The sequence below is a fragment of the Gambusia affinis genome, linkage group LG05, assembly GCF_019740435.1.
Source record: "Gambusia affinis linkage group LG05, SWU_Gaff_1.0, whole genome shotgun sequence".
Taxonomy (NCBI): domain Eukaryota; kingdom Metazoa; phylum Chordata; class Actinopteri; order Cyprinodontiformes; family Poeciliidae; genus Gambusia; species Gambusia affinis.
In genome coordinates this window covers 15,080,673-15,096,333 of record NC_057872.1, presented here as the reverse complement: position 1 = coordinate 15,096,333, position 15,661 = coordinate 15,080,673, and the positions used below count along the sequence as shown (strand labels likewise).

At 36.6% G+C, this 15,661-nt stretch overlaps 1 protein-coding gene across 1 annotated transcript; it reads right to left on the bottom strand.

Moving 5' to 3' along the window:
- Window positions 1–4,454: 4,454 nt before the first annotated feature.
- On the bottom strand, window positions 4,455–14,927 carry hibadhb (3-hydroxyisobutyrate dehydrogenase b). Its single transcript, XM_044117606.1, has 8 exons — window positions 14,800–14,927; window positions 14,187–14,347; window positions 13,980–14,089; window positions 13,768–13,889; window positions 6,387–6,520; window positions 6,120–6,196; window positions 5,871–6,027; window positions 4,455–5,110 (listed from the first exon to the last, which is right to left on the bottom strand). Exons 1-8 carry the CDS (start codon window positions 14,867–14,869, stop codon window positions 4,952–4,954), a joined length of 990 nt encoding a protein of 329 aa, XP_043973541.1. The 5' UTR covers window positions 14,870–14,927; the 3' UTR covers window positions 4,455–4,951.
- Between the last annotated feature and the right edge of the window lie 734 nt (window positions 14,928–15,661).

Sequence of the window (15,661 nt, the reverse complement as noted above, 5' to 3'; positions counted from 1 at the left end):
ATATGAGTACAGTGTTCTAAATATGCCCAAAGGCGTTTTTCCTGTGTGGGATCTTACAGTCTCCTCTGATTACAGCTTCTCTGGCGAAATTTTTGTGTTTCTTTAATTACATTATTCAGAGGGGGGCGAAGGGGTCCAGAGCCTGGGAGATTTTATACGTCAATAAAATACTTTTTTAAATATAATAATACTATCCGCCGTTATGGGTCTGGGATTAGGAAGAGTGTATACAAGACATTACACAAATGGTCGCCCCTCACCCCCCCCCCCCCCCCACCCCACCCCCCACAAGTCAGAGACGCGACCGGAGGCCAAGGTCAAGTTGAAAGCTGCAGTCCATTCAGGAAGGACCGAGGAGGCGATTAGAACAACAGGTTAGGCTTCTTTTAATGCTGCCCCTATTTTTTTTTTCCAACACAGATTTAGGAGTGAGTCGTGAAAACGCGCAAGTGAAAAAAAAAAAAAAGTGACTCAGACCAACACTAAAATAATACCAGTGACTCCTGTCTTTTTTTTCTTGTTTTTTTTTTTTTTTTTTTAATTTGGGGGTGAATCTGCAAAGTTAACATAATCGGGGGGGTTGGGGGTGGAAAAATGAACACCAGGAGACGGGAAGCAAAGATCTGAAAGAGATGCCTTAAAAGCTGTCGCTTCAAAGTTAATTTTCTCCCGAGAGCACACAAGCAGGGGAATGCAGAACCAAATAAATGTGAGCACCCATTTTTATTTTAATGGAGTTTTCCCACCTTTTGAGGCTGTAAATCTTTATGGCTCAAGTTCATAGCTTGTAGGCCGGAAGGCGTAGCCCACATTTCAGGGAATGGGGGGCGAAAGAGGAGAAACTTTTTAAATACTCTTTTCTTTATCGGTTCGTGTCTGATTTTGATTGCACTGAGATAAAGACCCTGAACCTGCTTCTTTTTATTTAACAACCTAAATGCTGCATTTTGGGGGGAAAAATAGCACGTTTTTTTATATATATAGTATATAGCTATATATATATATCTAAGCTTGAAGAGCAGTCGAGGAATAGTGCTGGGTCTACAGAAATGATCACGCTCATAAAAAATATCGCTTTTTTAAATATATTTTTTATTTTAAAAAAATGAAAATTAAAAGTTTAAAATGAGCTTCGTTGGTTTTAAAAATGAACGAAGCAGCCACTGAAAACTGTTGAGCTGCCACTTAAACTGATTAAAAAAATAAAACAATTAATTCACAGTTTTAAAATGTGGTTTTTGCATGCATAAAATGTTTGGGGTGTTCTGAACGAAAACGGTCCTTATAAAAAAAGGAAGGAAAATGAATTGAACTGCATCTGGCCCGCTGAACGTGATCCTAAGAAGAGGAATAATATTAAAATTAACACCCCTGGTTTCATGTCTTAGCAGCATAAATTTAAATCGAATACATTTCTAGTTTCTGATCTGTCTCATTTTTGCATTTAATTGGTTGAAGGTTCGAACAATCACAGAAAACTGCTGCTTATTAATCAGTAGTAACAGTGAGTGTAAAACGTGACTTCGACGGAGACGCAAAAAGCAGACCGCATTAAATTGGTGTGGAAAAAATTGCGAATGTTTAAATAAATCTCCCGTAAGTATTTTTCTCCGTATGACTTAAAAACATTCAACATTTATTGATATTTAAATAGTTTGAAATGCAATTTTAAAACCATTTTAAATAGACTATTTCTAAACATTCGAAACCAGATCAAAAGCAAACTTATTAAAAGGCCAGCATTAGTACAAATTAAGCATTTTTAAGATATTCTGTGTTAAGCACTTTTGAGTCATCATTTTGATGGGGTTAATAAGCTGCAGCTTAGTTCTCAAGTGCCTCGGGCTGGCTCTGAATTGACCCACTTAATGTAAGTCCCAATTTCGCTAGCTCTTTATTTATTTATCTTAAAAGGTGTTATGTATATCCAGGGAAACCGAAAAGTTAAAATGAAAATGTGTAGATTTGTCTGCACGAAAAGACCGGTATGATTATGAATAAAAATATAAATAGATCAGACTGGGAGAACTTTTTTAATTTTTTTAATGGAGCTTTTAACAGTCTAATTTCGTGAGAAAGGCTAAATTCGTAGTGTAAATTTATAACCTAACCGGCGCATTTTGGGACTTCAGAACTACAGATCGCACAAAACACGTGGAAAAGTTTTGATTTGGGCTGCAGGACCATGAGGGGATCTCAAAGAAGCTCGACTCTTCACAGAGAATAGCAAAACTCCAAATGTGTTGTTACGTTCGTCAGGAGTTAGTATAGGCTACTTCAACATTTGCTTTAAAACTTTTTTGAGTAGAAATTTAATTAGCGCAAAATGTGTTTAAACTTGAAATTCATACTTGATTAGGGTTTTAAATAGAACTGTAATCTTATCAGTATGGATATGTTTTAATGTTGCTAGTCCAACTTTGGCTGCTGCTTTTTGTCTGCACTGGAGCCACCTTTCATTCGCAGTGCAGCTACAAATTGATTAATGAAGAAATAGAAATTGCCCCAGTTTTCCAACTCTACAGTGAAACTTTGTAATCTGGACTCCAGAGGCGGTTCTTGAATAAATGAATTCCTCCACGAGCCTGCCCAAACACACACTCCACCCCTTCACCCTCCCTCACCAACATTATTCTGGAAAAGCAAAAAAACAAACAAAATATTATGTCACAAACATAAGAAGCTAAAATATTTCGATATGATCATAGTCATTTTTGAATGGCTTTAATCACTGTAAAATAATTCATTCCAGGTTTCTTCACTCAGTACATGTTCTTTTTAGTGTTTTTATTCTAGACAAAAGTAGTATTTTATTTATTTTTTTCTAATTACTTGTATTTATTCTCTTTATTATCTACATTGTACAATTTTCTGTGATGAACTCTGACAAGAAAGTAGTAGCTGATTAAAAAAGAAACACACACACACACACACACACACACACACACACACACACACCCACGCACACACACACACACACACATACCTAAAAAGCCATTTAATCTAGCATCAGGTGGTGTCATCTGGTAAGTAACAAATACAGCTATATTTAATTACAGTGAGCACAACACACTAGCATGCCTCTCATTACTGGATTTGTTAATAAGTAACAGAAAATTCCTTCAAGATGCAAAGAGGTTTGTGTTTTAATACACTGATGCGCCCCCAGGATCTTGCTGCTTTCGGCAGAAAACCTTACAACCCGTATTAAACTTGGACAAGGTCAGAGAAAAAACAGTGTGTGTGTCTGCAATTTATTCAGTGCTGTTTTTTTATTTAAATATATGTATGATGTAAACCACAGCAGGGCTCCCAAAACAAATTCTAAGGGGTTCCTACAACATTGGGATATCTATAAAAGTCACATAAAAAAATACAGAGTACTTTGACCTACTTTGTCTTTGACCATGATGCCAAAAAAATAAATAAGTATTGATATTCTGTACTATCTCCACAATGTTTTTAATACATTAGTGTATTTTTTTTTTCTTCTTTTTGTTTCTATATTAACTAGAAGTCTTTTGAGCAAGAATTGGACATAGGAGAAAAACAGCCCAGTGCATGAAGCCAATTGCAGCGGCTTCCCCGCAGCAAGTTAACACATGGCAGGGAGCTGCACTGAAACCAGGGGGAGAAATTAGCTGCGTTCACGTTCATTTCCCTAAATCTCATCAGTCTGTGAGCATAATCTCATGCATATGGCAGAAGTCCCAAATATCACAGCAAAAGGGCCGTTTTTATCTGAAACCCCACACATACCACCGAGTGCACTAGGTTGTTATAAAGGGAAGTCGTTTTGGCTTGACGTGCCATGGCGGCAGCAGATGATCCGTGTGTCAGAATCTGCTGCAGGCTTGAGACCAAAGTACCTCTCTGTTTAAGCAGATGACAGCACAGCTCTTAGCCTACAGTGCTTAATGGACTTTTTATGACTCTGTCTTGTGATCGCATGACCCTTGGCACCTTGGCCTCTCAGCAGTTATTGGTAAAGCAGATCAGAAACATGCTGCAGTTCTTCTCTGGCCGACACGTGTGTGTGTGTGTGTGTGTGTGTGTGCATGCAATACTGCGTCCGATTTCAGTGGGAGGCAACATGGAAATTACATGCAATTTTCAATGCAGTTGCTATGCTTCCAGCATTACAAGACTGTCCAAAAGGTTTCAGCAGTCACTCAGTTTGTGGACAAAACATGGCAGAGAGTGAGGAGATCTCCAGGGGCGTGAGGTATCCTCTCACTGCAAAACTGCACACATTTCAGACAAGCTAAAGGATAAATTTATTCTAATTAAAAATGAAGTTATTTTTGCCAATAAAGTAATAACAGTTAAATTTTGCAGTGACAATAACAACATTCTTCAAAGTTCATTTTAGTTGATTAAATAATGATATCTTACTTATTTCCGTCATGTTCACCTTAAGAGAAAAACATTAATAGAAGACGACAGGGGCTAAATTATTTGGTGGGAAGCTCAAGACAATGAGTACTTTGTGTTTATTCTCGAACAGCACATCACATTTAAAAGTAAACCTCCAATGTCATCAGAAAAATCTAGTGTGAACAGAAAGACCATTGTAAAGAAATAAAAACATGATAAAAATGTAGAGACTAAAACCATGTTGCAGTTATTCAGCCTTCACAGAGTAATATAATCAAAGTTTCAAGGATTTTCCTTTGCATGTATGTGAAAATTCACATGGGATTTAAACAGAAAGGAGTGTCTTATGAAAAAAAAAAGAAGCTTAATCACAGCTGAAGTTTAACATCCAACATTACAGAAGTGTCCAGGTGACCCATCAGACTGTGCCGTAGTTTATAGGGCTTCATGTATTTCCTAACTTTGGGCAAAAATAAAGTCTCTGTGTCACAATACACCTTAGCTACACGCTATGTTAGTCCTGTGCGGGGCGAGGCACGTGGCAACGTCGTGGACGGAGAGGTGGAAGCGGATGTTACTGGCCCTCCTCTTCGCGCAGGAACTGGAACACGGAGGAGAAGTCTTTATTGGCATAACCGCGCGCACACATGATACGGTAGATCTGGTGGGCCAAGGAGCCGAGGGGGACAGGAGTCCTCGTGTTGGTGGCTGTGTTCTGTGCCAGACCCAAGTCCTAAGAAAGAAAGAAAGAAAGAATGTAAGGCAAACATACATTAGAAAAACCAACAGGACTGAAAATTTCATTCAGAAAACAAAACCACAAGCCGTAACACACACGCCACAGCGTGTTCTGTCTGAAAGTAGCTCCACTAGTTTACTGGATGGCTTCAAGTGTTTTTCCAGAGTAAATTAAATTAAATTCTTAATAGACTTTTCATAAAACTAGAGTAGACACATTAAAATAAAAAAATCGACTATGCATCAAATGAATGTTTACTTTTATGGAAAAGAAATGTCTACACTATATAAAAAAAAAAAAAAAAACTATATAGACAGATTACAAATAAGCATGTCTAGATTATTTTGGTAACTCTGTAGTGAAAAATGCACTGATTCAGTCTGATTTAACCCAGCAGGGCTGAGTTATAACTTTGATGCAAGGTAAAAGTTTCTAATCAAACAATAGCTTAAAATAACCTACGTGTAGAATTAGGAATACCAGAACCTGTGGAAAGGTTCAAAATGTAAAAACATAGGAGTTGTTACATAATTACATCTCATCAGATCAGTTTTCAATCAGTTTCTGACTTAAGAAAAATCATTACAAAAAAACGACACATGACTATTGTTGCAGAAAGTTGTGAATGCAAAAAAATAATAATTTCAATTTAACATATATGACCCCACAGCTCAAACCCAGAATCTAGTTTACCAAAATAACCATAAAACAGCCCCATCCCTCCTACTTGTAAATGCGTGGTGAATAAACTGACCTTAGCCATCAGCTGTGTGCCAAAACCTCCCTGGTAGTTGTTTCCAGATGGGACTCCCTCCATGACTCCTGGCACGGGGTTGTAGGTGTCACTGGACCAGCAGCGGCCTGAACTCATGTTTAATATTTTGGCCAAAAGTTTTGGATCTAGTCCAAGTCTGTGGGTGAAGAGAATGTGCTTCAGGGATTTTATCTCAGCTACTTATGAACGTACTTAATTATCCATTTCAAAGTGTTCATTATTATCTACCTGATTCCCAAGTTCATTGTCTCTGAGGTCCCAATCATTCCTATGGCTAAAAGCATGTTGTTACAAATTTTTGCAGCCTGTAATCACATGAGCACATAAAAGCATTTAGAAACCAAAATAATCAAGATTATTGGAATTTGTGAGAAAATATCCTTGTTCAATAACTGACTGTCACACACATACTTTACAAATTTATCTTACTAAAAGGTTGTTTTATGAACAGGAAAACGCCATGAAACTGGACCAACACTATAAAGGTAATCACACCTGTCCCGTTCCAACTTGACCGCAGTAAACCACATTAGCTCCCATGCAGCTGAGAAGCTCTTTGGCTGCAGTAAATTCCTCCTCCGCTCCTCCGACCATGAAAGTCAGTTTACCTGAACTGGCAGCGCCCACACCTAGAGAAGAAAAATACAGCCTGTTTGCACCACGTTGCTATGGCAATAAAGCCAGGTTTCATTAGCCAAAATTAACATTGAATCAAAAAAGGAGCACACAGCATTAACGAGGTAAAACTTAAACTGCTAATAAAAGTTTTAAAGGAGCAGTTCCAAGTCTCGTATGTTGCATGGTTATTTAATTTATATAAAAGTTTACATTTGATAAAAACACCCAAAGCGGTTCGAACTAATTCACAGACCATATTTTCTCTCTCTTTCTTCATGCTTTTAATCCTTCAGATTAATTTGATGTAATTTAATCTATTAACCAGTTATAGAGTCATATCCAACAATTTTGTAATGTGCTACAGAAAAAAAAATTAAATATACATTACAGAAAACATAAAAAAAAAAAAAACTGTGAAAAATGTCTTAGTCTAAAAATAGAAAAAGAACCCATGTCTCTTCCTGACTGGATTTTTCAGAATAAAATAATTGTCTATTAAAAAACAAAGCTATAAGAAAATCTCACAACAAAACCTTCGGCAAAATTAACACGATTTTACTTTAGGTATTGCTTTTAATTTAAAAACAGAAATACTTGTACATTTATAATGCTTGTAAAATAATAACCACCTGTTGCTAATAAGTCTGAGCATGACAGTAATTGAAAAACATTTTTGTAGCATTTGTAAGCACAGATACACATATATGCATAAATTGAAGTTAAAGTTGTGATCCAAATCCAATCTCAATTATTGCGTTTAGATGTAGTCATTGCCAATAAAACACACACACAAACAAACACACACACACACACACACCCGTCCACACGACATAAAGGGTTTGACTCAGTGACTCAAACCATTTTTTTAATATGTGCAGTCTGTGCAGTCGGTGGAATCCCTGAAAAAACTGACGCATGAAAAGAAAATCTGACTGTCTGCTCTCACGCTGCTTTTCATTTAGATGTAGGAACAGCTGGTTCTGCTTCAGGTTCATACAGGGTTAAAATCTTGACACTATACAATAACCAGGTGCAAAACATATGGGTGCCAAAGAGTTAGCCAGCACAGTCTTATAATTAATCCTTAAGTTTACAGGAAGCCAGTGGAGAAGTGCCAAGGTGAGTGTTAAAAGTTTCCCCTTCCCTAATCCTCAGACAAAGACTGCTCGAAGCATTTTGTATTAATGGACAGAAACAATGAGCTAAGTGTTGCAGAAGGCAACGCATATAAAAGAAGAAGGATCAACTGCAGCTTCAGAGTTTATCCTCAACATCTACATTTAACAAAAAACATCAGATTCTACAAATGAATCAAGATATATCTAAATGCAGGAGTCTAGTCAGTAACAGAACAATGAGAGACTTGGAACATTCCACCCTGTCAAACCTAGCAGGTATGAAACCCACACTAAAAAATGTTCTGATACAAGAGAAACTACAATTAGTTGAAAAATAAATAAATAAATCAGATTTCTGATACAATAGTTCCACAGAATAAATCTGGAAAAGAATTTACAATTAAATCAGTAAGTTTAGTTTCCAAATGGTCAATGAGTCACGAGAAAACAATCTTGATTCACTCTAACTGGTAACAGAAAAAAAAAAAAAAAAACTAAATTATGAAGAGATCCCTAATTTAAATTTCATAAAGACTTGGCCTTAAAAGCAAAGTATCATAAATTGTGTTTCTGGGCACAAAAGCGCCTGAAAAACAAACAACAACAACAAAAAACAAAAATAACACAATCTGCCTTTTGGTCAAATTAATCTTACTTTCTTATCTTTCCTTAAAGGAATCAGTCATACAAGGGGAAAAAAAAGACAAAGTAGTAACAGCGAGACCAAAAGGCACTCAAATGGCATGGGGTTGCACCAGTTTTCCAGGAAAAGGCTTAATGTGCTGTTTTATCTAGAAGATGTACAACCTTGTGATTGATAGGACTATTAATGTATGGTTTGCAGACATTAAACTCCTGCTGCAGCACACAGCAGTTCAAGACAGAAACAGGAAAACCTAAATCCAGTCTGCACAATCATGGGCTAATATGCATATAAATCTTTATTATAGTTGAAGAGTCCTACTATAAAATGGACAAACCTCAAAGAAAGGGACTGGCATGGATGGAAGCATTTCAGTTTTTTTTTCCCTGAAGAAATGACCACCTTCATTTAAATCAGAGACACAGTCTAAGGGTAAAATATTTACACTGCAAACACTAGAGATATTCCTTCATAAAATATTTTTCTCATGTAATGATGTAAATATTAGAAGTCCGGTGGATTGATAAGTAGAGAAGGTATAACGGAGTCATGGAAAACTGCTAACCTGTTTGGTGGCCTTGTTAAATAAGTAATTTAGTCAATTTAATTAGAGTTTTCAAGAAAGTACATTCAACATGACTGTCTCCCAAACATATCAATGTACCGGTATATGTTTGGCAGAACAAAATGAATAATGTGAGCCTCTGTCATGTTGAAAAGTAGACACAGAAGGTAGGATAAGTATTTAACACATGATCAACACCTCTCATAACCTCCCCCTAAAATATTCCTAAGGTGCAACAAACATGAAATAATCACCAGTAACAACCTATTGAGTCCATAAATGCAAATAAATCGTACCACAGACGTTCTTCAATTATATGAACTCTCTTCCAAAAAACAGCCCCATACTATAATAATGCCACTTCCAAACTTTATAGTTGATAGGGTGTTTTTGGGATAGTTTGCAGTGCTATTTGACCTCCAAACATACATGGCGTGTATTTTAATATCCAAAGAGTTTGTTTATCTTATCTGACCAGACTCTGTCCTCCAATTTCACAGCCTAGTCTAAATGTTGTTCAGCAAAACTTTACACACATTTCAACATACTTTTTCTTCAGCAGTGAAGTCTGTAGAGAGCATGCATACAGGCCATGGTGGTTGAGTGCATTGCTTATTTTACTTTGAAACTATTGTACCTACTAATTTCAGCTATTTCTAGAGCTCTCCATAAATGATACTTCTCTCTGGCTCAACTCTTTAAATGGTTCTTTTCACCCCTCTCTTAAAATCTCGTGGGGAGCACCTGGTAGTGGGCAGTTTATGGCGTTATGATACTCCTTCCACTTCCATATTATGGCCCCACTAATATTAAATTATATTAATTTGCACTAAGTGACAGGATTTCTGATTACTGAGATATTTCAGCTTGGGTAATGACTTTCAATGCCATTTTCCACCTATTTTTCTTCATGTGTTCAATCTTTTCCTGTCATTCCAGTTTCTTAATCATAATCTGTGGGAATCTGTGGTTTATTCGTCTGCATGTGTGGGCTGGATGGGTTGTTACAAACATGTGCTGAGAATTTTATGTTAAATGCACCTTCAGAAATTCATTTACTTAGAAAATTGCTGCCGCGCTCAAAACTTATTTTACCAGCTTTGCTCAATGACAGAAAAAGACAGCTGTCTACTAAACATGAAACAAAAACATCTTTAAGACACATGTTGATTTAATTATAGCAGTCTCTTCTTTCCACATGTGCTTTCATGTCGAAGCTTTCACCACTGCCACTGTATTTCTTTTAATCGCAGAGTGACAAACTGAGTTGTTCAAACAATTTTATTAAAAAGGACCAAAACCTTGGGATTAACGCAAGTATGACATGCAGTTTAGTTTCCAGTGGTTAAATCACCACCACCACAAACATACATTTGCAGGAAAAATGCCTATTCATGTGGGCCATCATGGGAAGGAAGGATATAAATTTTTACTAATCTTCAGGGGCCAGCCATAAAAAAGACCAACCTCAATTGAACATAAAGAGACTACTCTGACAAGACAAAGCAGTCATGGGAACCGGAGATTTATGTCAGGACATAAAAATACTATGCTGTCTACCCTGATTAAAATGGATGTACAGTAAGGCTGTCACAATAATAAAATTTCAATCTCACCAGAAATACTAATATTCTTTTTTTTTTTGAAACTGCAATTTTTGTTGAAGGCATGGAATACTTTCTAATTTAGAGCAAAAAATTCAATCACAATATGATCATATTTTATTTAATTTGGGCAGCCAGTGAGCAGAAGACAACTCAGCCCTCATTTAGAAAAAAAAAAAGAATATTTAAAAGTGTGACATCCCTGTTTGGCAAAACAGTAGACGAGATAACAATATAAATGTCAATATTCGTTAGAGATGTTGGTACCTTTATTTAGTTGGGCTCCAAACATAAGAAACTGTTTGTAACCAGTGCAATGTTTCCCAAAAAGGAATACAGCAGCGGATTGATTTTTAAGGGTGAGCAGATCAATCTGCCCCAATTTCTTTAATTCTGGGGCAATCAGCCGGTACATGCATGTGAAGCCAATCTTATCCACTAATCTTTTCTATAACAACAAGGGACTGAGAGAGGGCTGCAATTATCAGTAGTCAGTTAACAAGAGCCAACTTTGCAACTATGTTGCTAAATTTATAGAAACAAATCGGTGTAGGCTAAAATCAGCCAGGCTTTGTAGGTATCGGTGATCGGCCAGAAAATTGCAATCGGTTAACAACCCTGGATAATGATAGGGAAAATGCTGGAGTGCCACTGTGTGCTTTCATTTGCTTTTCAACTTGTTGCAGATACAAAAATAAAAAATAAAAAAATGGAAATACTACCAATTTGCAATTAAAGATCATTCTACTCTCAAATAGGTCACCTTGAAACAATTATTTTCTGTTTTTGAAAAATATTTTACAGATAAATTGGTTGGAAATATGGATCTGACGACAAAACATTTTCTACAGTGTGAACAAGAATTTAGTCCATGTAAATATATCCAGCAGGAGCTGAATCAACTACAGTTGCAGTTTAGGTTCTTCTTGTTTCTGTTCAAATTGTCAGCTTCAGTGTGGATCCACTGTAACCTCCATTATCAGTCACATCAAAGCAAAGTAAGGGAATTTTATTTGTATAGCACATCTTCAGCAACAAGGCAATTCAAAGGGCTTTAATAGCCTTCAACACTTTTACAACTAAATAGTTGCTGTGTCCCTTACATGGCTGCTGCAAACTGCCTGCATGTCTTCTTCAATTTCTATCAACAATGGTTTTCTTTTCGCCACTCTTTGATAAAGGTTAGCTTTTTGGAGTGCAGAACAAGTAGTTGTCCTGTTAACATGCTCTCCAAAACTCTTGACTGTTTCTGTGACTAATGTTCTCCTTACCCATGCCTGTCAGTTTAGGAGGGATGTCAAGACTTGGTCGGTTTGCAGCCGTACCATACCCCTTTATATGTCTAATAGTTGACTGAACAAGGCTGTGTAAGATGTTATTTCATAATATAGTTCCAAGCTAACTTTCCATAAAACTTTATCCCAGACCTGGTTGGAGTGTTCCTTGATTTGATGGTGTTACTTCACTAATGTTCTCTACAAAATCTCAGAGGCCCTAATGTAATTGTTCGATTTACTCAGACAGAATTACACTCAGGTGGACTATATGTCTTCATTAGATAACTTCTGAAGTCGCTGTTCTATATTTTGTTTGAAGTACAAGACTTAAGGGGGCTAAATACACATCCATTTTCACACATTTCTTTGAAAGACTTACAACCATGAATTATTTTCCTTCAGCTTCAATTAGCAATGCACCACTTTGTCTTTGTCTGTCACATAAGGTCAAAGTGAAAGAAATTAAAATTTGTGGTTGTAAAGTGATAGCATATTGATGTTTAAATAAGTACCAACATTTTTGCAAGGCACTAAGTACATTTTTTCTTTTTTTCTTTTATTTGTAAATCACTCATAGCTCTTTGACACAACATTATCACCTAATTTTGGAGTCTCACTGAGAACTTATTTCCCTCTATTGTCTCCCAAAAGTATCAGAAACACATTTTTGTACACATTTTTTAATGTGGAATGATACCAGAAGTGGTATCATTCCACATTAAAAAAAAAACAACAAAAAAACATCACAACAAAAGAATAACATTATGGTTAAACCACTGATAAAGACTGTTTGATGAAAATTCAAATGTCACATGACTTACAGTTAACCTGCAGCTACCTAGCTAATGGATATTTGGCACTTTCTACATCTTCAAGTCTCACTCTAGCAGGTTCATGTCTGGTTTGGTTCTAGCCAAGATGAGTGTGTCTCTGTTGGCAACATGTAGGCATGAAATGTGGAAACGTGCAAACTACGAGTGCGCTGTGGTCAATGGTCCAAGAACTTAATTTTATGTGTTTACCGTTGACCAGCCAGTTTCTTCAAAATCTCTTGGTGCATTTGCTGCAAGTTGCCCCATCCAGTTGGTGTTGTACGCATTCTTCCATAAATACCGCCTTTGCTCATCCAGTGACGTAAATCCAACGGAACAAACAACAAATGTTGCCAATCAAATCGCTTGTATGAAATACCTAGCCTCACTCAGCTTCTACCACCACTGAGGCTGTTCCAAAAAAAACAGGGACGAAATACACAGGATATGCAAATGGAGAAGAAGCTGACTGGGGTTGAAGAACAATACCAGGTGTGTGGGGAAATTTGAAACCAAATTTCTGTTATGCCCATTTGTAGACTGCAGGAGAATTAGGTCAACCTAATAAGCATCTATGCCCAAACAAGAGTCTGTTTTTTCACAACACATGTTTCATTCAATATCTTCCTATGTTTTACAGTGTGCTTTGCCAGTCTTGGTCTCCTTCAATTAACACAGATCTGACAAATTACAGCATTAAAATTCAGTTCCATTCTAACAGACTATGCGTACCCACATATCTGTTTATTTAAAAGAAATAATGTTAAAATAACAATTCTATATGAAAAATAAATAATATAATTAAACTGAAACGTTTGTCAAACTGGACAGTTTCTTCTTTAAATGCAAAAACAAAAAATGACATATCCTACCAGCCTCTTAACCTAATAATTGTGTCTGGATCAAGACCACTTCATATATTTCAAGGAGCCTGTGTGCAAATCGCTTGTGTGAAATACATGGTCTGACTCAGCTTCTAGTACCAGTATTTCTAGCTAGTACTAGAAATGTTGGTATTTCTAGTACTAGTATTAGTAGCCTCACTCGCTTCTGGACATATTTGGCTATATGTTCTGCATCAGATTGGATGAAATGGTTCAGTGCTTGCATTTTTTTAAACAAGGGTGAATCTTGTTTAAAAAGGTATTAGTATTTCTAGTACTAACTTTTCTAAACAGCTGGACAGTGACTTAACACTTTTAATACAACACAAATAAGAAAAATCTGATTAAAATATACCTCCTGATACAGGTGCGTCCATAAAAACTGCCCCCAAGTTCTCAGCAGCCGCAGCCATTTCTTTAGAAACAGATGGATCAATGGTGCTGGAGTCAATCAGGAGGGATCCTTTCTTTACTTTTCTATTGAGAAAAATGTATATCTATTAGATTAATTCATTTTAACACCAAATGATCTTTAGTGTAAACATTTAAAGAGAAATTAAATTGTACTTGAGAATGCCATTGGGTCCCGTGTACACATCAATGACGTTAGGACTAGAGGGAAGCATGGTAATAATACGATCTGCTTTTTCTGCAACCTCTGCAGGATTGTCTACAATCTGTACAACAAAAGTAAAATCTTTTAATGTTACAAAAAATGTCACAGAAATATATATACAGATATATAAATGTGAGTATATATTCAGTATACACTACCTGAGCACCCAGCTCTTGGACCTCTTTACAAGTTTCTGGGAATACGTCTGTTGCAATAATAGGATAGCCATGCTTCAGCAGATTTTTTGCCATTGGGTTTCCCATATTTCCCAGGCCAACAAACCCCACTTGTGTTTTTGAGGCCATGGACCGTGTGAAAACTGTAACACAATTATGAAATGGGTAAATATTAAGATGCATAAAATCCCATATTATGCAAATTTAGACCGCGCATGTTTGATACTTTATGTACAGAATTACGAATTATGCTACTGACAACAAAATATTCTAAGAAATTATCTGACAACAGAAGGACATATGATGGAATGTAGAAGATTTCTATCAGATAGGCTTTTAAAACCAAGAAATACTAGTACTAACCTTCCTAAAAGTCTAATAGGTAAATATGAACAAAAACGCGATATTTAATTTGTAAAATAAGGCCGCGAAAAGCAGATACAATAATTTCAGCGGAAAATATCCCGAACTTTTTCCAAAACATGTCAAGGTAACCACTGTTGTGTCGCAAATAGCCTTCATTTAACTGCTCTGCTTTTTAAAAAAGTAGCAAAGGAGAGTACAAATGTACAAAGTCTTAATTAACTTTTCGTACCGCACGCAATATCAGCATGTTTCCGACACCTTCCCACTAGGCACAGGGAACCTCTCAGCACGGCGGCCATGCTTCTTTCCTCTTGACCTTAAGGGGGACGTAAACTTACGTTCATAAGTGACAGCTGGTCTGTCCAATCAGATAACAGGATTACGCAGCACGGCCCTACAGTTTCAGCCAATGAGCACCAGGGGAGGGTTTAGGATGTACTACGTAACTACAATGTTTCTTTCCTGCAGGTGGTGGGAGTGTTTTTTCAGAAATCAGCATCATTTTGCTGAGATCAAATTAATAATCAGAATAAGGACCCGCTGAATTCTGGTTTACTTTGTTATACTTCGGTTCCACTTTGCTCCCTATTCAATTCAATTAAAATTTATTTAATTAAGGACAGCCCATTAAGCAATATTACATGTGATAAACAGAGCAACTGTTATTTTGTGCAAAGGTTTTCTAGTCACAGGCTAATTTACAAACCCTGTCCTTAGTTTGATTTCTATTAAATGACAGCAAAAGTACAATTCAAAATTTCTGCCACTGTCACACACACCCAGACAACTACACTGAATTCCTGCAAGAAAAACATGTAAAATACATTTTAGAGATAGCTAATTCTCCACAACAATGTGGGTTAATATTGTTGATCTATATGTATTATCGATGAATCAGAACCATGTGATCACACGTGCAGAAAATCAGCCGACACAAATAATCAGACTTTACTTATTTTATTCTTTTAGCGCTAAAAGAAAGAGACGCTTACCCTCACAGGCTTAGATGAATGTGAAGTGTGAAAAACCGAATATATACAGCATCTGATCAAAAACGGACGATCCATTGTTTATATCTGAGACACGCCTCC